Source organism: Monodelphis domestica, chromosome 8 (assembly GCF_027887165.1).
Source record: "Monodelphis domestica isolate mMonDom1 chromosome 8, mMonDom1.pri, whole genome shotgun sequence".
NCBI lineage: Eukaryota > Metazoa > Chordata > Mammalia > Didelphimorphia > Didelphidae > Monodelphis > Monodelphis domestica.
In genome coordinates this window covers 43,039,419-43,063,078 of record NC_077234.1, presented here as the reverse complement: position 1 = coordinate 43,063,078, position 23,660 = coordinate 43,039,419, and the positions used below count along the sequence as shown (strand labels likewise).

The 23,660-nt window shown below is 37.8% G+C and overlaps 2 protein-coding genes across 6 annotated transcripts in view; one reads left to right on the top strand and one right to left on the bottom strand.

The window, feature by feature from the left end:
* Nucleotides 1-2,258, top strand: part of CCDC39 (coiled-coil domain containing 39) — a 50,061-nt gene extending 47,803 nt beyond the window's left edge. For all 4 annotated transcript variants that reach the window (XM_016425206.2, XM_001368371.5, XM_056807578.1 and 1 more), the window contains one exon: nucleotides 1,016-2,258. In XM_016425206.2, the coding sequence (XP_016280692.1) occupies nucleotides 1,016-1,154 (139 nt within the window). In that variant the 3' untranslated portion in view covers nucleotides 1,155-2,258. The remainder of the gene's footprint in view (nucleotides 1-1,015) is intronic.
* Nucleotides 2,259-2,925: 667 nt separating this feature from the next.
* TTC14 (tetratricopeptide repeat domain 14) lies at nucleotides 2,926-22,006 on the bottom strand. 2 transcript variants are annotated; one of them, XM_001362691.4, is made up of 12 exons: nucleotides 21,687-22,006; nucleotides 18,313-18,437; nucleotides 17,986-18,185; nucleotides 12,163-12,247; nucleotides 11,915-12,044; nucleotides 10,827-10,982; nucleotides 10,086-10,157; nucleotides 8,606-8,725; nucleotides 8,371-8,493; nucleotides 6,167-6,284; nucleotides 5,035-5,144; nucleotides 2,926-4,390 (listed from the first exon to the last, which is right to left on the bottom strand). In XM_001362691.4, exons 1-12 carry the CDS (start codon nucleotides 21,836-21,838, stop codon nucleotides 3,484-3,486), a joined length of 2,298 nt encoding a protein of 765 aa, XP_001362728.1. In that variant the 5' UTR covers nucleotides 21,839-22,006; the 3' UTR covers nucleotides 2,926-3,483. The 2 variants fall into 2 exon arrangements, 1 of the variants encoding a protein (XP_001362728.1); XR_008914042.1 differs by having other exon boundaries at nucleotides 2,926-5,144; nucleotides 5,583-6,284; nucleotides 21,687-21,979.
* Nucleotides 22,007-23,660: the final 1,654 nt, after the last annotated feature.

Genomic DNA, 23,660 nt, shown 5'->3' with positions numbered 1-23,660 from the left:
AATGACCATCAGACTTTAAGGAGATTACTTCATCATCTTTGAGAATGATGAATTAAGGAGACTATAAGCTGGATGGTCAATGAGGAAGGTTATTGCAGTACTCTAGGGTAGAGATGACTAAGTACTAAACTAGGTGATGGCTGTAAATGGAAGGATAGTTGGAAAAAACATCGAACAAATTTTTTTTTGGGGGGGAGCATAGAAGTTGGGGGATCAAAAGAAATCAAAAAAGGTCTCAACAAATTATTTTAAGGTAGACATGAAGCAGGGAATGGGATGTCATCTATGTGGACTGTATTATTGGGATAGTTGCTCTTTCCTCCTTTGATTCTAATGCTTTTGGTGATCTTTCAAAGTTCAGCTAGACCGGCTTTTACTCACACACTTCTTGACCTAAATCTCTCCTAGCCAGAGCAATCAGGGACTCTTTACATCTTGACAGATTTTTTTGTCTTAATTCTTCATTTGTCCTATTACTCTTCTCTTCTTTTGGTCAAGCTTCTCCTTGGCATGGAAGGCGTCAGTAATCATGACTCCAAGAGGAATTTCCCTTCCCAATAAACAGACAATAAGCAAGCCCTGACTATGGGGCTCAGCTTCCCTTGCTCAGGGCCTGACACCATACCAAAAGAAACGTTCCACCTCTGTAGGTATCTTTTCATTTTCATCCCTCATTTCCATCTTCTGTACACCCCAAGCCAACCAATGAGCAACCTGTGTACACATACTTAAGACAATCCCTACTCTAACTCATCAGGGATCACCCTTGCTTTCCCAAATCCATCCATCCTACACTCACTTCTGTATGATTTTAGGCCACAGTATCTCCTGCATGTATCCTTTTCCTTACTGCCCAGAGGATTATTTATTACTACCAGCTGTTTCTGTGATTGAAGTTGTTAGGAACCTAACTTCTAGATAAATGAAGACTTTATATTCAGATGACTACTCTTAGGTCTTAAGGGACTTGTACTAAAAAATGAATTATTTTTCGCTAATTCTGACATCTCCTTAGGTCACCGAGGATTTCCCTACATGGTCCAACAGTTTCACCTAAAGTTGTGCAGTTAAGTTTGCCAGTTTCTCCAACAAGTTCACATGCGGACAGTCCAAGTACTTCAAGTAGTGATAAAGGGGGCAAAAGCTCAAAGTGATGTTTGTTTGCTCCAGGATGAATAATGTTTTTGAATGTTAAACAAATGTAGAAGAAATTCATACTTAGGTATTTTTTGGAAGAAAAAATATATTATGATACTGTTAGAAATTAGAAGTGACCAAACAAGTTTTCTTTAGGAAAAAAAAATATAAAAAATGACAAATGAAAATAACTAAAGTAAAAAAACATCATTTTCCTATTAATATTTTCTCTTTTTTTTGTTTCAGTAAGGTTGTACTTCCTAAGGAATATATAGTATAGCATAAACATAAACCTAAATATAGTAAGATCTGCATTGGAAAAATTGTAAAATAATTGTGCTTTATGATGCAAACCATGACAAAAAATTCTACCACCAGGAAGATGATTTTAAGATGTCATTCAATGTGTTAGGAATTTGAACAACTCCTCAAACTCCAAAAAGAGGATAGTGCAAAAGGAATCCCCAAATCTTAGTGTAATTTTAAGCCTCAATAGCTTAAAACCGTGCTAAGACTTTTGGGGCACCCCATACATGAATTTCTCTCTTCTATTCTGTAGCAAGTGGTGTAATGCACGTTTCTTATTACAGGAACATCTCAATCACAGGCAGTTGGCACACCATACTATCTTTAGAGGCATCCATTTTAAACTTATTTTTAACTCTTAAAAATGTTCAACTTCTAATGTGCCCTACTAATTGGAGGATCCCAAGTGTTTTAAATTAATCCTAATTACAAAACTTATTTTCTAGGCAATAGATATTTTATCTTTGTGCAATTAAGCTGCCTTTAATTTTACTATGTGTAGCAATCTCAACAGGAGGCAAAATCAGAATTTGCCCAATATCTGAAAAAGAAGATTCATATTGCATTGTGATGAGAAGAAAACACACAATGAAAAGAATTAGCTGCATCTTCCACCAAAAAGAGTGTGGTATTCATGGTCACACACCAGACTATTTTGGCAAATATGCATTGTTTAATTTGCTCTATACTTGTGAAATTTTATATTTTCAAGAGTAAAATACTTTTTAAAGCAAACTATGATGAAAAAACACAGAAGACCTTGTATTTTGTGATGGGAGAAGAATGTGAGCATCAATAAAGTTTTTCTTGGTTAAGACTTATGGCATATTATATGTATTATATGTGAGAATTTTGTCTCTGAACTTTTGGAAGAGTATATGATATGGGGCAGCTGGATGGCTCAGTTGATTTGTCAGGCCTAGAAATGGGAAATCCTGGGTTCAAATCTGGCCTCACACACTTCCTAGTGGGCAAGTCACATTGCCTAGTCCTTACTGCTCTTCTGCCTTGTATTGACTCTGAGATGGAAGATAAGGGTTAAAATGAAAAAAAAAATTTTTTAAATGAGGTATAATACAAAGCCCCCTTTAATCTAAAAATCCATTATAACAACACATTCCAATGAATAGACAGGAAATGATGGTTTTCCAATTCAAAGGAGGCCTTGAAGGGGTGGTTTTATTTCATTATATGTGGAAATATTTTATGTATAATCTTTTGAAGGTCCTCAAAGGTGGAAAATCTTAGAACTTTAAGAGTAAATAGACAAGTCACCCAGAGCCAAGTCTGGTCAATAAATTGGATGAACAAGCTGACTACCAGGCTCTGAAACAGATATGATGGTTAAAAGTAACAAGAATCATGATCTGGTGTAGCACATAAACTGTTATTTGCCTTTTGTCCATAAAGGTGCTTCTATGAAAACTTTTTCCAATAAGAGTACTCAAATAGAGATAGAAACAAGAAACAAAGCCCTGCCAATGCAAATTAAGCTATTTGTGTTTTTAATAAAATTTAATATTTAAAACAATGCTTTACAGATACAAAATGGCACATCCAGAACGTTCCATTCTGTTAACCTTTTCAGAAGCTCAAGGCTCAATTCCATTTAACAATTGAAAAACAACAATGGAATCATCAGTTTTAGTAAACATGGCCTGAATCTTTAAAGTGCAAATCTAATTTTCTCTCAACCTAACCAAAAGGCTACTTCTGTTAGAAGGTTAGCAAAGAAATGTGATAAAATGTCATACAAAAAGATCAATTCTGATCATATGGAAACATCCTCAAGTAAACAAATGACTGAATCCCCTTGTTCTTTTCTTAAAAATGATGTTTGTACACCTATTACGGATAAAAATCCTGCTTATGATCAATAACCTGGCTAGGAAAGGGGTGCTACAGAGAAGTCAATACATTTAAACAGAAAATTGCAAGTGTGTTTGTTCTCTCAAGTCTGTGTAAATGTCCAAAGGACAGTGGAGACAAAAACACCTTAATGGCCTTTTAGTAACATGAGACTATTTCTTTGGCACCTACTCAGTTTTTCTGTTTATTTCCTTTTTCTTTTTCAAATTCAGCAATCTGATTAAATATAGTGAGCAAATTTTGAGGCAGATTTTTCTTAACATTGCTTTCTGATTGCTCTTTACCATTTAATGCATCTTCTTCAAGATCCTCTATCTCATCCCCATAATTTTCTTCCCTATTTTCAGATTCTTTCTTTTGATTTGTATTTAATTGAGATCTTTGCTCTTCATCATTTCTATTAAAACCATGTAATCCAGTATTTGCATATTTTTTGCTTTTTTCAACGGACTTCCATGAACAGTCCAATCCTGCTGGAGAAGTAGAATATCTCATTGAACCTGGCTCCCACTTTCTATAATGTTCTTTTCTTCCCTCTACTCCCTTTTCAAATTTTCTATTAAAGTTTTTTATTTTTTCATCTGAATTTCTACTGAATGAGCCAGAGAAATCTCGTCTACTGGAAAAGTATCTGTCTGGTTTAAATGGCTTTTCAATTTTGCTACTACTTGCCTGAATTCTAGAACTATTATAAAAATCCCTTGAATCTTCAGACCTACCTCCAAAATTATCCGGAATTTCAGCTGAAGATGAAGACTGAATGTTACTTTTTTCTCTTTCTTTTACTCTACCCTGATTTTCTAGCAGTTTTTCCATCTCTTGTTTTTGGTTAAGAAAGGATGCTGAGGTATTGGCTGGAAGTAGGTAGCTCTCCTCTTTCCTATTCTGATCTGGAGGGTGTGAAGAAGCTTTGGAGGAATGCCTCTTGGAATTTCGAGAGGACTCTGAACGGTTCCTCTTCCTTTTCTTGTGCTTTTTGTGACCAGAAGAGGAAGAGGATGATGAAGAAGAAACCACCTGGTCAGCTGAAGAAGCACTTGAAGAGGAGGAAGTAGATCTTTTTCTTTTCTTCTTTAACCTAAAAAGACATAGTTAATTCATGAAGCCCCATTCTTGGTGAGAGAATCTACATTTTAACTCCTGGCACGAAACTGTCCCTTCTTCAGGTAGATGCACAAAAGCTAAGCACATTCACCCACCCTTGACATTTCATGTTGTCAGGGTACCCAGAGATTTATCTGGAAATAAGAGTAGAAAATTTTTTTTTGCCTAAAATAAACATAAGAGTTAAAATAATTTGGCTCCCAAAATATATTTAGCTTAATCTTAAGACTTTATTATCACCACCCCAACCAAATAGGCAATCTTCTAAAATGATTGTGTACTAGTGCAATCAGAGGAGCTCAAAGCATGCTCCTTACATATGGTAAGCCCATATATATATTCTTAATGAACAAGTAACTTATTCAGCTTAGTAAAATTGAGATAGGTGTTCTAATGGATTAATATTTGAATATTCATGCTACAATTTGGGCATGACATCACCATACTTGAGGAAAGGCAAGGGATTAACATATTTCTTCAATAAGCAGAAAAAAAAAAGCCTGTAACTCCTATTAGTTCCTGAAGGCAGTGTTTGATTACTTACTTTATCTCTATATGGTGTTTGCGTTCAATTGAGTAGACACTTTAATTGAAATAAAAGGAATATTTTGGGTTTACCTTTTTTCCTCTTTTAAGAGCTTACGCAATTTTTCTGCACTTGTTTCTATTTTCTTTGATTTCTGCTTTTCTTCTTTTTCAGCTTGTTTTTCTCTTAATTCCAAAGATTTCTTTTAGAACCCAGATATCAAAAAAAACCACACATTAAACATAGCAGAATATGTGAACCCCAATGTTTCACAAGATCAGCCCCCATTACCAAAAGTAACATACCAACATCACCATATTTCCAACATCAAATAAGTGTTTTTTTAAACATGAAAATTTTATCAAAGAGGTATTTGGCATTAATCATTAGAATGACCAGTAGAGGATTGAAGACCATATTGCAGTTGGTATTCCATTAAAAAAGGGAAACCATTGCATTGGTACCCATGACCCAGGGCAGTGAAACAGGGAGACCAAATAGATGAAAAAGACAAGAAAAATGATCAAAAAAAGAAAAGAGGGTGGATTAAATTGGGTCACATGCATTTTACAATTCATCCAAATAAAGAGATTCCATTAAAAGTAGATTTAAGGTGGATTTGCCATGTTTGGATACAAACCATTTTTTAAAATATCGCAGCCCAGTTGGACACATGATTTACATAAGAAATCATTTTCCAGTTTGTGGTTGGGGATGAGCAGCACCAGATGTCACAGACACAGCAGCAACGGTCCAATTCAGAAGAAAATGCATATGAGAAAACATCATCATCAGTATTACAGGAAAATTCAGCCTCAACTACTTATTTAAATTTATGATTTTACAAGTATTTTAGAATCATTATAGTAATTAAAATAATAATAGCACCACTGAAACAGGGAGAGCTCAGCTATTCATCAATTTATTTCATGAACAAGTCACTAGTAGTCTTCAAAATTCTATAGCACATTTAGGCAATCTGATAATGCCTATTTAAAATACTTTCTGCTTCTGAGTACTGAAGATTAGGCAAACGCAAGTCAATATCAATTTAGGTTCATTCTATAAAAAGAGACAGGGCCTAAAACAATAACATCTGTAAGAAAGAAGCAACAAGTTTTGGGAATAGTCTCATTATCTAAATTTATTTGTTTTTCCTAAAAGGAAAATTTTGTTATAAGTTTATTACAGTTAGTAATTGTTTAAGGGAAAATAAAGAATCACCTGCATATGCTTGTGAAGTTTTGATAATGCATCCTCTGCTTCTTTAAAAGTTTCATCCAAAGTCAAAGCTTTCTTGTAGTAACTTTCAGCATTTAATAGTTTTTCTTCTTCTTCTAGCCTAAGTTTAAAAAAGGTTTGTAAAAAGGGACATTTTCCCCTATAAAGAGAAGCATGGAAATTGGGAGAGTTCTGCCAAAAATCTGTTGTGGGGTGAACTCTTGCTTAGTATTTCAAATGGGAACAAATAAAACAGACCCTGAAATCATATTCATTTGGGTGGGTGGGTGGTGCAAGGAGGAGGCAGATTTGAAAAGAACTCAAATTATGCTCTGACAATTCATCCCACACTTATGATGCAAATATGGACAGTATGGACATAACTGAATAATATGAGAATTACTGTACAGAATCAAGGACTCAGCCTGCATGGTGACAGAAATCCCTTGAAGCTTCTGTGATACTGGCATTTGGTAAGCAATTAAGAAGGGCCCTCCCTCAAGACAACACCAAATACTCAAAAAAGTAGTAGTCAGGGAAGGAAGCCAGTAGCAGTGGGAGTGTTTAGGTATCCTATAGAAAATGGTGCTTGAGCTGCCTTTTAATGGAAAAGAGAGGGGAAGGCCAGAAATAGAGAAGTTGGGGAGGAGGGTGGGGTTTTGATGGAAATGAATGACTTGTTCTGGTCATGCTGAACTTGAGAGGTGTTTGAGACTCATAGAATGAAAAGTCAAACAGGCAGTGATAAGTGAAGCAAAGGAAAGAACTTGGGCCACAATAGAGATCTACGAGTTAGTTAACGGCAGTGTAGTAGTCTTGGGGCAAACCCAGTGAGGAGACATTAACGAACAGCTGGGGCGATGGGAAGAACCTGGAGGGAGCGGTGACAGAAAAAAAAAAGACGAGTGCCTGCGGAGAAGGGAAGGTCAGTGGGGAGGTCAAGAAAGAGGACTGAGAAAAGCTCTATGAGAATGTCATTGAAGAGGTTTTTGGTGACCCCTGAGAGCAGGCACAGAAAGCCAGAGTACAAAGGAGAGATGCCTGTTACTCTGGATTTATCCTGTCTCTAGACTGCTTGTAGGTTTGTCTTCATGCTGTCTCCTCCCTCAGACTTGTGAGATCTTTGGCAGCAGATACCGTTCTTTCTCTATCCCTGGTACTTAGTGCAGTGCCCGGCACACAGATGCTTAAATGTTTGCTGCTTGAAAGCTTTGCCTACTGGTTTAGCTAAGGAGACACTTAGCCCAAGAGGTCTAGGGATGATCCTTCATTCCTTCATTCCTTCCTTCATTTTTTAAACCCTTACCTTCCGTCTTGGAGTCAATACTATGTATTGGCTCCAAGGCAGAAGAGTGGTAAGGGCTAGGCAATGGGGGGTCAAGTGACTTGCCCAGGGTCACACAGGTAGGAAGTGGCTGAGGCCAGATTTGAACCTAGGACCTCCCATCTCTAGGCCTGGCTCTCAATCCACCAAGCTACCCAGCTGCCCCTTAGGGAAGGTCCTTTAAAAGGAGGAGACTCAGGTGCATCTGAAGGTAAGAGGGAAGGAACCAGATGATGGAGAGAAATGGAGGGTTAGAGAGAGGAGGGTGGAAAGGGCAATCATTCTATAAGAGGCCGGATTAGGGCATGTGTAGAGGAACTAGTTTCGGCAAGGACAAAAGCCACTTCATCATCAGCAGGGACTGAGATGAAGGACTTCAATTTCTCAATAAAGAGGCAGGGCTTGGGGATGGGGTGGGGTGTGAGAGGCTTCAGGAGAGAAGATGTAGAATAGCTTCTTGGGGAAAAAGACAGGGAACTCTCTCGGAAGGGCTAAAAGGACTGCCTGGTCACAGTGAAGTGGGGTAATGTGAATTTATGATGTAAACAGTCTACAGGGTTGGATGACTTACTCCAGCTCTATCCAGAAGCCCATGTATACGAGTAGAGGAGGCAGATGGTGCAAGCCACACTGGATTTGGGTTTGGCAAAGGAAGAACAGGCTTTGGGGAGGGCCAACTAGCCACAGATCCCTGGGGCATTCCATTAAGGACCTCCTGTTCTAGACTCACATAGCTGAATTCTGTCTTTCCATCTTTTACCCCATAAAAGTACGAGAGACTTTGTCAAGTATATCTTTGATTCGATTTCTATTCGTGTTTCAATAGGAGATAGTAGTAGTAGTGTAGATACTTCTACACACAGAAGTAGGCTATGACACTTACTGGCCACCTCTTTCTACGAGGGTCTGGCAGAGGTACTTCCTTGCATTTCTGTGGGTTGGACAGGTTTCCAATGCTACTTCAAAATCTTCAATGGCTTTGTTTAAACTTCCTTTTGTTGCATATCTAGAGGTGGAAATATACAAAAATATACCAAGTATTTCATGTACTACAAGCAAAATGCCATTTATGCTATCATTTTTTTAAAAACACTACAGTCTACAGTAAGGTCACTTACAATGCTCCACGAGCTACCAAAGCTTCCACATTCTGTTTATCTATTTCCAGAGCCTTGTTATATTCATTCATAGCATCCACATGGCGGCCAACTTTAAAATAATCAACTCCAATCTTCACACTAAAAAAAAAGACAAGTCACAGTTTCCATACATAGTAGAATGCCAAATTTATTATAATTTCCCAAATTAAAAAAAAAAGGTATATTATCACCAAATACTTTTCAGTACTTCCAGAGATTACTCTTTCCAACTGAACTGCAATGTTTCCAATTTTAGGAGATGGTCATTAAGAGTTGCTATGTCCAAAAACTTATTCATCAGCCAGTGAACAAGCTGGTGACCCTTCACTGAACTTGAACAACTGACCCACAGTTTAATTCACTTGGTCCTGATTTGAAGACTTTCCAGTTTGGCAGCAACATCAGAGGCTTGAACAGAGGTGTGTCAGTGAAGAGTAATAAAACAACTGTTCTTTTTCATGAACTTTTTTGGTTTTAGCAGGGGTTGGCAAACCAGAATTGCCTGTTAGTATGTGGCTTTAAAATGTAGAAATCATTTTCGTTTGTCAATTATACAGCAACAGGTGGCAGATGCCAACCTAGGTCAGAGCACAGTTAACACCAAACCTATGGTTATGGATGAAGTTAAGTTCCCAGTGCTACAAATTCAAGTTTTGCCAATATATGCCACTTCACAATAGGGACTCAGGCAAATGTGGATGGATCAAAACAGATTTTTTCCTCATTCCCCTCATCTACTGCTAAAACTATCCTCAAGCACATAACTCTATTAAGATGAGACAGTTGTGTGATCTATATAGGACAGGATAGGGCACATAACTCAATGAACTTCATGAAGCTTTATACTGCTAAAAATACAGAATGTAACATCCCTTCAAACCCAGTTGCCTTGAAAAAAACGAACATTCACAGCAATAACATAGTTATTAAGAATTCTCATCCAGCTCTTTTGCAAGTAGTATTCTCATTAAGGATTTTTTCTGTTTAGAAATATTTAAATTAATGATAGAAAAAATATTTAAATTAATATGATAGAAAAAAATAATTAAACTCTGGTGGAGAATGAAGAACTAAGTGTGGACACAACCAGACTAGAGGAGGAAACAAACACTGTTCCATTTTTGAAACTTTGTAATGCCACATATTCCCCATCCTCACAGTCATATCTTTCAATAATTACTTTCAAGATCTTCCCCAAAGTAAAAATTCCTAAAAAGAAAATATCTTCAAATATTTTCTGCATAACAAATGTTTAAGAAGGCTAGGGAAAGTCATGACATTTTTACTGTATAACATTCCTTACTCTTGGGTTCTATCTAGAAGCAAATATCTGTTAAATATTTTACAGCCCAGAATGGACAAACTGGTTTCAATGCCGTTAGAAAAATGCCTGCCATCTAGAAATTTCAGACTTTCTTTATACTTTATGGTGCTTTTGAGAAAAGCCAAATTACCATACCATTTTAAAGCCCAGGAAGCAGACTGTTTCTTCCTTAAAGTAAAAGCAAAATCTTCTTCAGAGAAATTTGTCCTATAAAATAGAAAACAAAATGTACAATTAGAACCTTAAACATTTTACATTTGCATAAAATTTGCACCTTAGACATTTGCTGTCCCCAATTCTGAAAATTCGGTGGGAAAACTTTGTATTCACCAATTGATCATTAATTATATAAAAATGATATAACTAATGCCACCACACATCCAAAGAAAAACTTTTCCACCTTTTCTATTTTACAAACTTCTTTAAAATCTCCCGGTGAAACTCTTTATTTTTCCCACTGAGCTGAAGGTCCCCTTTCCCTGTTTCTCCATGGCAAAAAACAAGGATAGCCTGCGGCTGATTAGGGAATGATCTCAACTCCTCCCTCATGGAACTTTTCCTGCTGCCTGCCTTAGAGCAGCAGAAAATATCAGAGAAAAAAGAAATTAAGAGTAAAAATGATATGAAGTTTATCTCTCATTTATACTAGATGCTCCTCTTATTCCTCCTTCCTTTTACACTGCCTGACCAAGACCTATCCAGGTCCCCTTTCCTAATTCCATTTATTCTCCTCTAAGCCTGCTGGAGTTGAAGACCCTGTGACATGCAGGTACACTCCAAATCTGTGATCTATCACACTGATTCCCATATGTTAGCTTTTTTGGTTCTGCTCTCCTTCCCCCTCCTCCACCCAACAATATGTAGTTGCTCTAATACCTCTGAAGGCCTCTCATTAGGGATGGTGGATTGGATTCACTTATTCCTAGTTTTCCTAGAAGAAATTCAACTCCTCCTGGATTCATAAATCCCATAGAATGTTGCAGAACATTTTCATAAGACTCTGAAGAATTACTATTTAATTCGATGCTCCTCCTTAAAGATAACAAAATAAGAACAGATGAATCTTACACAACCATATTAATTATTATTATATGCTATATCATCTTATATATATTTCTCAAAGTCTAGTATGCATCTTTCCATGTTTAATGTAAATTTTTAAATATAGAGAAACTGTACAACATATGACAAGGGCCCTGGATTTGAGTGTCAAGACCCATGGTGTAGTCTTGTCTCCGATGATCCCAGCCTGTGTGACTGGGATTGGGGGCTGAATTGTCTCTGGGCCCCAGTTTCGTTCATCATTTATGAGGAGAGAATGACAACCTTTATAGTCAACAGGTTTGCTGAATGGGTAAAATGAGATAACAGAAAATATTTTCTAACCTTATAATTCAATAGTTACCATTCATAGGAAGGCCCAGAATTCTCCCTATTGCCCAAAGGAGTGAAATATGAAGCCTAAACTTTAAAATAGTTTCCTTGCTATATACATGAGAATGAAGGTCTTCGGTGAGATTCAGTTCTTTATACATGAAATAACAATAACTTTATTCCTTTTCTACATTTACAAAAAGATAATATTCTTTTGTTGTGTAATAAGTGAAATGAATTATTAAAATATTGGACACCTTTTTTCGAGAAAATCTATTGACATTACTCAAGAAAACTATTAGCCAGGGAAAGCTAGGTGACTTAGTGGATCGAGAGCCAGGCCTAGAAATGAGAGGTCCTGGGTTCAAATCTGCCCTCAGATACTTCACAGCTGTGTGACTCTGGGTAAGTCACTTAACTCCCATTGCCTAGATCTTACTGCTCTTCTGCCTTGGAACCACACAGTATTGATTAAAAAATGGAAGATAGAGATTTGTAAAAAACAAAACCCAGCAACTATTAGTCAATAGGAATATATTACAAACTGTTAATGATGAGTGATCTCTAGCACAAAGAGAATGTATTATTACCTGTAGTGTAAAGGGAGATCTTCAGAGCTAATTACACCTAATTTCATTTCAGATAGGTGAGGTGGAAGAGAAGAGCTGTACAAAGATACTACAAGCTTCTCGTGGTAACGATCAATATCTTTAATTCCAGCTAAAAAATATGGAAAACGTCAGGGGAAAAGCATCTAAGAAAAACTCAAGTTGAAATATAATTTTTCATAAATTTGCTTAAAAAATTACTTTCATCTCTACTAAGTAAAAATGATTACCTCGTATGAGGTCACCAGTTTGATAATAAGACAAAGGATCACCATGGTTACTGTGAGAAGGCACATCTCTTAATGGACAAAGAGCCTATAGTAAAAGATATAAAAAATTGGACAAATTTCGTCACTTGAAAAATCAGTATTATTTCTCTACCCAGTTGTTTAATATATATTTGCTAAAAGTTGATAAAGCACTTAAATTCTAATTTTAAAATAAAGAACATAATTATTAAATTCAAATTATTAAATTAAAACATAAAACATTATCTGGCACATTTTGAGAATTAAAAAATCTCTCATAAAACATTTTCCATTTGACTAGAGCAATAAAATACTTATAATCACAAGGAAAATGCTTTATAATGATTAAAATGTAGAGAGAATTGTTAAAAATAGGCAACAAAAATAAAGCAGCAAGTCCCCAAAGTTCAAGCCAATTCAGCCTGGGAAAGTCTTCAGTTTTTCTTCTTTCTCTTGCCACATATCTTCTAACAGAACATTTTATTCTGTGTCCTACTAATCTACTCAAATGATTTATTCCTTCCTTTCTTTTTTTAAATTTAGAATATTTTCCCATGGTTACATGATTCATTATCTCCCATTTACCTCCCCCCTCTCCCTGAGTTAACAAGCAATCCCACTGGGTTATCAAAACCTATTTCCATGTTATTCATATTTGCAACAGAGTGATCTTTTAACATTAAAATCCCAATCATATCCCCATCGAACTACATGATTGATCATGTTTTTCTTCTGCATTTCTGCATCCACAGTTCTCTCTCTGGATGTGAATAGCATCTTTCTTATACATTCCTCTGGACTGTCTTGGGTCACTGCATTGCTGCTAGTAGAAAAGTCAATTACATTTGACTGTGCCATAATGTCTCTGTGTACAATGTTCTCCTGGTTCTGTTCCTTTTGCTCTGTATCTGTTCCTGGATGTCTTTCCAGTTCACATGGAATTCTTCCAACTCATTATTCCTTTCAGCACAACAGTATTCCATCACCAACAAATATCACAATTTGTTCAGCCATCCCCCAATCGAGGGACACACAATCAATTTCCAGTTTTTTGCCACCATAAAGAGTGAGGCTATAAATATTTTTGTACAAGTTTTTTTCCTTATTATCTCTTTAGGTTACAAACCCAGCAGTGGTATGGCTGGGTCAAAGGGCAGACCTTCTTTTAAAGCCCTTTGGGCATAATTCCAAATTGCCCCTCAGAATGGATGGACCAATTCACAACTCCACCAGCAATGTATTAGTGCCCCAATTTTGCCACAACCCCTCCAACATTTACTACTTTCCTCAATATTATTTTGCATTTCTCTAATCAGAAGGGATTTAGAACAATTTTTCATGTGCTTATTGAGTTTTGATTTCTTCATATGAAAACTGCTTATTCATGTCCCCTGACCATTTGTCAACTGGGGAATGGCTTGACTTTTTGTCCCCAAAACTAGGATCTTTGGGTTTCTCAAACACTAGCTTGCTGAGGTCACTTTACCCCTAGTCTATTCTGTTGATCCACCCTTCTGTCTCTTAGCCACTGCTTTATAGCATAGTTTAAGATCTGGTACTGTTATCCTTTACATTTTTTTTAAATTTCCCTTGATATTCTTGATCTTTTGTTCTTCCAGATGAATTTTGTTATAATTTTTTTCTAATTCTATTAAAAAGTTTCTTGGTAGTTTGATAGGTATGGCATTGAATAAGTAAATTAATTTGAGTAGAATTGTCATTTTTATTATGTTAGCTCATCCTACCCATGTTTTTCCAATTATTTAGATCTAGTTTTAATTGTGTGAAGTGTTTTGTAATTGTGTTCATATAATTCCTGTGTTTGTCTTAGTAGATGAGATTTCGAAATATTTTATACTGTCGAGTGCACTGCCCTCCATCATTATATCCCCTTTAGATCCTGCTCCATCCCCTTTCTCTCTGTTCCTCCTCACCAGTATTTTTCTTTTTGTCAACTCCCCCTCCCTCCAATTGTTTCCCTCTTCCCTTATTTTATCCCTCTTCTACTTTTCCATGGGATAAGACAGAATTCTAGACCCCACTGATTAAGGTAAGATAGAATTCTATACCTCACTGAGTATACTTGTTTTACCTTCTCTGAGCCAGTTATGATGAGAGTAAAGTTTAAGTATTGCCCATCACCACCCTTATACCCCATTCTATTTCTCCCTTCCCTTTTCTTTTAGTGCAACCCTCTTTCAGCCCTTGACTGATTTTTTTACATTTCATATATATATGCATATATATATATCAATCATACATACATATCATACCATATCATCACATTTACATATACACCATATAATCATAATCAGCTTACTTCTCCTACCCTCTGAGTAAATTCCTTCTATCTTCTCAATTACCAAGAGTAATTTTTAAGAATTACAGAAATCCTCTTTCCATGTAGACATATAAACACTTCGACTTTAATGAGTCTCTTAAATTTTCTCTTTTACCTTTTTTTTGTCTTGTGTTTGGACTTAAAATTTTTTGTTTAGGTTTGGCTTATTCCTTAGGAATGCTTGGAAATCTAAATTATTGAATGTAGCACCCTCCCCCCTCAAATATACTGTTTTGCTGGATATGTGACTCTGGGCTATAAACTTCAAATCTTTTGCCTTCCTGAATATCATATTCCATGCCTTTTGAAACTTTAATGTAGAAGCTGCTAGGTCCTGTGTGACCCTGATATTTGAATGGTTTCTTTCTGGCTGTTTTAAAGTATTTTTTCCTTGGCTTGGTGGCTCTTGAATTTAGCTATTATATTCCCGGAAGTCATCATTTGAGAACTTCTTTCTAGAAGGGATCTGTGAATTTTCAATTTCATTTTCTTGTTCAAGGATCTCTGGACAATAATCTTTGGCAATTTCTTATAATATATCTAAGGTTTTTCTTGATCATGGTTTTCAGGTAGTTCAATAATTCTCAAATTGTCTCTCCTAGATCCATTTTCTAGGTCAGTTGTTTTTATCAATAAGATATTTCATGTTTTTCTGTTTTGTTTTTCTCCCATTCCTTTGATTCTGCATTATTGTTTCTTGATTTCTCATATAATCATTAGTTTTTACATAGTCAATTCTGATTTCTAAGATCCGATTTTCCTGTCAGTTTTTGCTTCCCCTTTTCCAATTGGCCCATTTTTCCTTGCATCACTTTCATTTCTCTTTCCTACTTTTCTTCTGCCTCTTAATTGATTTTTGAAGTCTTTAACTTCAGTCCTTCCTTGATGCTATTTTCAGCTTTTTTCTGGGTTATTACTAGTTTACCAGATGTTCTGAGGGCTGAGAGCTCTGGAACTCCCTCTCCTTGCTGATTCAATTGACTCTTGAGATGCTGATAGCTTAAAGACTTGTCTCAGTCTTCGGTGTAAGCTTTTGACCTCACTCTGATCCAATCAGGCATACCCTTGATTGTCCTGTCTTGGAGTTCTACCCTAAGCTTTAGGCAAAAAGATCAGTATTTAGTACTATCAACCACCCCAAAGTGTGAACTAAGTCCTTATCTCAAGCCCAGACTAGAATTCCCTGGGTTAGCGCTCTGGACGTCACAGGTTTGAAATTTCAAGAGGTATGGGTTGGCTTTGTACCACTATTTGCCCAGGCAGGATTCTCAGGGTCTGGATGGTGACGGCATAGGTTCCCAAATCTTGGTCAGCAGATGTGGGGTGGGAGTATGTGGCTTGCTCTTTCCTTCTTGCCACAATTTTTTGCTGGCTCAGCTCTCCTCTCACCCCTGTGCCCCAGATGTTCTTTGCCTACCTTTCAGATTTTTCTTTTCTTAAAAGATGTTTCGTTCTGCTTTTCTGCTTCCTTGTTGGTTCTTTTACTCCTTATTCATTTTGTGGGGCTATTTTAATCTTTGTGGAGAGGATTCTCATGATGGCACAGAGCTACTCTGGATTACTCCACCCCCAGAAGTTCCTTCCTTTTTATTTCAATGGCTATTACCCCAGAGTCTTAGTTCTCCTTAACACAAGCTCAAGTTTGTCAGAACAGCCTCTTATAACTAGTCTGTCAACTTTTTTGCCTGCTAATACATACTATTCATTGTTATACTATCACTCCATATTAGAGAACCTGCCTACAGGATCAAATGTTAACATTTAAGGCTCTGTAAGCTGGTCTTACTCTAAGCTCCCCACATTATCCTTCACTATTATCTAATTTTTCTGCAAACTCATGTTCACTTAATACATCACACTCACAAAAAACTTTTTTGCTATGCAGATCACCTAACTTGGAATGCCCTAATTGTTAAGACTGTGAGTATTTGAAATAATGATTACTAGGGTTTAAGTCATGCCAAATTAGCCATTTCTACCACAACTGAAGAGTAGATCAAGGGAATGCCAAAAAGGAACCAGATTTCAGCAAAGTATATAATAAAATCTCTCAATATTTTTGTGTTTAGAATGGGGAAATATAGGCTAGGAGATAGTTCAGTTAGGTAGATTGTAGTTAGAAGAACTACACCCAAAGAATACTGAAATGTCAAAGTTGGAGGAAGACTTATGGTAATATTGCTTTTGGGGGGGGGTCGGGGGCGTCAATACTTGTCAAGCCTATTCATATTCTTTGGAGAATGGCGCCTATTAGAAATCTGACTTGATTCACTATCTTAGAAATGAGACCTTTATCAGAGAACTTACTATAGATTTCTCCCACCCAGTTTCCTACTTTTAATTTTAGCTGCCTTGGTTTTGTCTGTGCAAAAATGAACCTCTTCCACCTTTTCTTTGGTCATCAATACTTCCCCATCCATAGATCTGATAAGCAATTTCTTGCATGTTCCTCTATTTTGTGATGTCATCCTTTATGTCTAAATCATGTATCTATTCTAAGTTTCAGTATTCAATGTTTCTTAAGCACTGGTCCATGGTAAATGTTCAACTGGTGCACAAATTAATAGCTGAGATTGATAAAGCACTTAAGTTTCAAAATGCTTTACATATATTTCATTTGATTCACTCAACTTTTACTACTAGAAATCCTTACTTCTTATAACCAGAAAGAAAAAACCTGACTTCTTTTCTCTTGCATTCTGTTCCTCCTACTTCTAGACACCCAAAACTATGTGCTCAAAACAAACTGTTCTGCTGAGGACAAAAAGAAGACAGAGGGGTTCAAGGTGAAGAATTTAGATATTTTACTGGTCCCACAACATAATCTGGGCTGTGAAATTCTAAATGACTACCATACTTTGAGTTCTATTCTCTTTAACATGACATATCAAACTGGTCACCAAGTTTCTTCTTATCATCACACAAAGCAGGGCCGCTATAACATAAGCCTGAAATTCTATATTACCTTCTTATAGTCAAAGGACAGACTTACAACAGTTTTTTATATTTTCATCCTAAGTACACTTTTCAGATAATTTCTTAAATCATTATAAAGGAATGTTATCTTGGTAAGGCTTTTTGTAGACAAAAAAAAAAAGAACTTAAAAAAAATTCAATAAACTTTTATCAAGTGGCTCCAGCATACACAGTACTAATTAATGGACGACTAATTATTTAGTTGTGCAATCAATTAACACTAAACATAAGATGTTTGTCAGTGCATTGGGCACCATAAGGTAGGAATATATAACAAAGACACAAATTTCTGCATTCAGATGATTTATAAACTTCAAGAAGTTACAGAACTGTCCCAATTAGTGGAATTCAAGTTTAACTCAAATTCTATTCACTAATTTTGAGGTAAGGAGGTGACCTAGAAACTGCTAGAGTTTCACTGACTTTTACTTTCAGACCTGGGAGGGAAAAATGAGATGAAATTAGCAAGAAGTAAAAGAGAGACTTACTGTAATTTCTAAGTGGGATATATCTCGAATGATGCCGCTGCCTAAGCAGATTAACACCATAAAAAATCCAAATTCACGGATGGAACTAATTCTTCCAATTACAACATCACCACGTTCAACATCTCGGAAAAAGAGCTCTCTTCTGTCAACACTAGGGACATCCATGAACTGCTCCAAAGGTGGCATAATAGCATAATAGTCTAAATTTGAGAATTGAAGAAGTAAAACTGATTAGCAGTAGTTTTGCTTCCTGAAAATCTCCCCTCACCCTCAAAGTGGTAAAAAGAGTATGCTTTTATGGGGCATATATACTGCTGGAGAAATTACCTTCATTTTCTTCATTGATTTCAGAAACTGTGGGTGCATTTTGTTTCCAGGAAAGAGCGAAAAGAAGATCAGCTTTTCTGGAAATGAATTTTTGAATTTCAATGTTGTCACCCCTCCTCTCCTTCCTAAGGGAAAAACAAAACAAAACAAATCAACTTCCTTGAAATCTTCTGATTACAATGATCCCTACATCCTTTGGCACTGAGGTCAGATTGTACTGCCTCCGGATATTTAACAGCTGTATGTCCCTGGACTTACTCTGAACTTCAATCTCTACACCTACTGTAAAAATTAAAATTAATCTCAAATAATAAAAATGTATTTTAAGAGATTTATTAATGATCATTAGAAGTAAAGGAATAAAAAAGTAAAAAATAAAAACCATGTGCCCATGGCTAATCTATCTGTTCAAAAAGCCCGCTTACCACCACAGTTGCAACCCAGGAAGCAGAGAGTGAGACTAAGAACCCCATCCAATATATGTCCCTCTCTACGCCACCACGTAATGACAGTGGACTCCTTTGAAATGCAGTTTTTAGGGTAAGAGATTTCCAATTACACACTGTAAAAATGGGAATGAAAGTATAACCTACCTTAAAAGGGTTGTTTTTAATAAGTTAATCTACATGAAGTGTTTTACAAACCTCAAAGACTATATAAATATTAACAAATTCAACACATAGCAAGCAAACAAACTGAAACATTGATTAATTGTGCAGTTCTAAGGTAAAGATGGTTGCTGACCTCAAGGATGTGTAATCTGGTAGAAAAGACAAGATGTAAATAACTTGGCCACAGAATGATTTTTGCAAACGTTTCAATGCTTACAAAACATAGTACAATATTGTGGGGAAGCAGACAGCGCAAGTACTCTAGTTCCAAGTTTGGTACTCCTTCCACTGTATTAGTCTCTCACCTCATCTTGGGGTATGTGCATGGGATCCAGGGGTAAGGGGTTCTAAAAGCTCCAAGGATGGGAGAAGGAAAGGGGAAAGGGGAAAGAGAAACTGGTATTTTGAAGAGGGAAAAGACAGAATAAATTCCAAAGGGAAGAGTGCATTCTAGGCTTAAGAAGCAAAATGAGCAAGTAGAAACAGCTGCAAAAACATGGAAATATCTGTGGAATATGGAATCTGACTGAAGTATGTAGACCATAGATTTAATAACAGCATTAATAAACTACTTAAGGTTTATAAAGCATTTTACAAAAATTATTTTTTTATTCTCATATCAACCCTTTTTTTTTTCATAGAAAGGCATATTGAAGCAAATAGCAATTAAGTGGCCTGTTCAGGGCCACTTGGCTATAAGAGTCTGAGGCAGGATTTGCACTCAGGTCTTCCTGAATCCAAGTTCAGAATTCTATCCAATGTACCACCTAGTTGACTCAGCTTTAGATCTGGAAGGCTCTTTAAAGGTCATCCATTCCTACCCCACTACTTCACAAATGAGGAAACCAAAGCCCCTAAAAGTCAACAGATCTGCCCAATATAAAACTGAGAGCAAGTGGCTGGCACTTACATGTCTTCAACTACTTTTTTTTTTAAACCCCTACTCTCTGTCTTAGAATTGATACTATGATTAGCACCAAGACAGAAGAGTAATAAGGGCTAGTTAAGGGTCACACAGCTAGGAAGTGTCTGAGGCTAGATTTGAACCAAAGATCTACTATCTCTAAATCCACTGAGTCACTTAGCTGTCCGCTCTTCAATTACTTTAAAAAAAAAAAAAGAACTTCCTCAAAATTGGGGATGGCTTTTGGTTAGCATTTTGTTTAGGGTCAAGTCTTTCCTATACTTTATTATTATTTGCCTGTTTAGGGAGATTATCCCCACGACTTGTGACAGCTCAGAGCAGCAATCCCCAGAAAGAAGTCTTGAGGTCTTGCTTCTTTGGACATCTGACGGTTCTGTGCCATTTACCATTTGATACTTAGAAAGGGTTTTCATTTGAACCAATGGAAAAAGTGATCATATGGGTAACACTAGATACTTTAAGTATCTATGTCATGAAATGTAGGTGTAATCAAATTTAAATTAAAAAAAAAAGGGGGGGGCAACTTAGTGGCTCAGTGTATTAAAAGTCTAGCCTAGGGACAGGAAGTCCTGGGTTCAAATCTACTCACATATTACTTCCTATTTGTGACCCTGGGCAGGTCACTTAACCCCAACTACCTAGTCTTTACCATTTTTCTACCTTGGAACCAATACTTAGAATTGATTCTAAGATGGAAAGTAAGGATTTTTAAAAAATAAAATGAAAGGAAAAAAGTTTTCAAATCTGTTGCTTAATAATGGCATTGACATGAAAATAAGTGAAGAGGCTTATAGCAGGGAAGGGAAGAGGCATAGGAGGATCAAATGAGGTACTGGTTGGCACATAGCAGAAGCTAAAGAAATGGTCATTCTTTTTTTTTCCTGTCACTTCCTAGATTTCAACAACTTCAATTATTAATGGAAGTGGCATCTCAGAGGACACAAATCTCTGAGGATTCCTCTGGATCTAAAGCTAAGTCTATGGTTTATTTCAGAGAATGGCTGTGTTGGACTTGGAGGAAGTGAGATGAGGGTCTAAATTCATCAGGAGACACTGGCTGCAACCTGGGAGAGGATTTAAATTCTCCAAACTTCAGGTTTCTCCTTGGTAAAATGGGAGTAACAACAATGAAAATGAAATTGTGCATATTAAGTGTTTTTCAAAATTGTGGGTAAGAATATTTTTAAACCCTTACCTTCTGTCTTAGAATATGGGGGTTGTGACTTGCATAAAGTCACACAGTTAGAAGTGTCTGAACCCAGGACCTTCCGTTTCTAGGCCTGGCTCTTCATTCACTGAACCCTCTGACAGCACACTCTTAACGTGAACCAACCCTTAAGTTAAGGTTGTGGACATTCACTGAGCACCTGCTCTGTGTACCGTCGATGGGTTTGGTCCGGGGAGGTAATAAAACTCGGTTCTCTCGGGCCCAGTTCTCCTCGGGGCTTCTCCTCCCGGGCAGAGAGAGGAGGCAAACCGGCTGCAACCCGCCTCAGGCTATCCTTTCTAGGGATTCCTAGGTATGAACTGGAGTCCGGTGAGCCACAGAGCACCACGATCAAGTCCCGCAGTGACCTTGGCTCTGACTAGAGCTTGAGTCCAATGACTGGCCCAAGGTCACTCCAGGCCTATCCCCCGTCGGGAAGGGGGCAGGGGAAGATGAGTTTCCTGAACCCGTCCTGAGACCTTCCATGACAGAGATCAGAGGTTACCGCAACATAAAGGTCTCTCCTTCCCCACCAGTGCGGATGTCCAGGGCCTCCCACCCATACCTCTCCCTTTGGGGGTGCAGAGGGTAGCGGTGCCCCCTCCCCCACCCCCTGCGACGACGCCATTACCTAGCCAGCAGCGGGGGCGCCCCGCGGGCCGTGTCCGCGGCCGGGCCTAGGAGACCCCGGAAGTGCGGGTTGTCTTGCTGCTCGCTGCGGAGCAGGGACAGGAGCGTGGGCCCATGGCAGCTCAGGGACTGCCGCAGCAGGTCGCGGTCCATGGCGCGCCCGCAGCTGCGGCTCCGGTCCCAGCCCACCGACCTCTTTCTACTCCTCCTCCTCCTCCTCCTACTTCGTCGCTTCGGCCCAGAGGGCCCGCGAGCAGCGGAAGTGACCGTGCGCCCGCCGGAAGCGCAAGAGACTCCCCGCTTCCTTGAGAGAGAGAAGAGACTCCGCCCCTTGCAGCATCCCCCACAACTTCACATCTTACGGGAAGCAACGGAAGCTCGCGAGGGTCCTACAAGCAGCGCTCCGGAGGTTGTTCGGGCGGGAGGGGCCTGGGATAAGGCGGGGAGGGTCGGAACAGGGTCTTGGCAGGGGTGGGGAGAGAAGATGAAGGAAGAAGAAAGCTATAGGGGAGGGGTAAAGAAAAGAGGAGGAAGAAAGAAGAGGGAAACATAAAGAAAGGAAGGAGGGGAGAGGAAGAGAGGTTAATGGAAGTAGCGGTGAAGAAGGGAGGAGGGGGAGAGGGAAATTAGGGAGGGAGAAAAAAGGAGAGGGAAGAATGAGGAAGAATGGGGAAAGAAAGGAGGGAGTCAGGAAGACCCAATTTAAATCTAGCCTTAAATACTTCCTAGCTTTGTGACACTGGGCAAATTACTTAGCTGTGTTCTGCCTCAGTTTCCTTCACTGTAAAACGGGATAATAATAGAACCCATCTCCTAGAGTGGTTGTGAGGATGAAACGAGATAATATTTGGAAAGTGCTTAGCATGGTGCCTGGCACATAGTAAAAGTTTAATAACTGCTTCTTGACATTGACTATTATAGCTCTTGAGCCCCTACTGGTGTGCTTCCCATTTGCACAAAATCAGCCACAGTGACATCACTGATGGCATTTTCTTATGCCAATGACTTAAATATAAAACTTTTAATTCAGAAAAAGACAAAAGCAAGAATAACCACAACATTTATACAATAGAAGGTAAACACAGGAATAATTTTAAAATTACAGTCTGTCCATAAACCTGCAGTATGTGGTTCCAGAGAAGAAGAGTGAATGAGAATTTATAGAAAGAAACCTAGTGGGTAGATACATATAATGGGACAACAATAATCCAGGGGCTTATCACTGTAGATGCTGGTGTTCTTGGTCCCTTCAGGAACATCTATATCATACAAACTTCTCTCCTTGACCTCACTGTTCTTTTGTCAGGTAAAACAGCTCTGGCTTTTGAGTAGATGAAGCAGTGACAGGCTCTTTTAGTCCATGATTCCTCTTAACATGGTGCTAAGAAAATGTTATGCTCTCTTAGCAAAAATATATTAACATTTTACTTATCCAGTGATAAGCAGTTCCCTTAAACCAGAGAACTGAAAGGTGAGCTTGATTTTCTGGGCAATGATGACAAGCCTATTCTATTCTTCACTCAACAGGATTCTTATGTCTCCAATCAACTTGTAGCAAAGCAAAAAAACAAATAATTTCCCCCTAATACGCATAGCTCATATCAAATGCAGAGCCTGTCTTTCCCTTTTACCCTCTCTCTATAGAAGGTAGTAAAGGGCAAATAGTTTCCCCCTCTCTCACACTATCCATTGAACTAGAGAGGATAAACTCAAACATTTCTGTATTCAGCTGCCAGATTCAGTTTTTCTCCAACTCCCTGAAAAGGTCTATCAGCTGTCCAACAGCAACTGATAATCAGGCAATTTTTTTGTGTGTTTATGTATGCCTTCTGTCCTAAACTCTCCTGTGCTTGGGACTTCACCTTGCTCAATTTACTTTCCCCTCCCTATCTCTTCCTTTAATTTTTCCTCCATCTTCCTTTATTTTCTTCTTCATATAGCTTCTTTTTGGCTTTGTATCTCTTCCAGTATCTCA

Bases quoted from the DNA above. Each gene is read 5' to 3' on its own strand.
- TTC14 (XM_001362691.4), bottom strand. From the start codon at position 21,838: ATGGACCGCGACCTGCTGCGGCAGTCCCTGAGCTGCCATGGGCCCACG. The intron at 12,248-17,985 runs GTAAGTCTCTCT...CTTTTACTATAG, and splicing joins TATCCCACTTAGAAATTACA to GCTCTTTGTCCATTAAGAGA. The intron at 12,045-12,162 runs GTAATCATTTTT...CATATTTTTTAG, and splicing joins AACTGGTGACCTCATACGAG to CTGGAATTAAAGATATTGAT.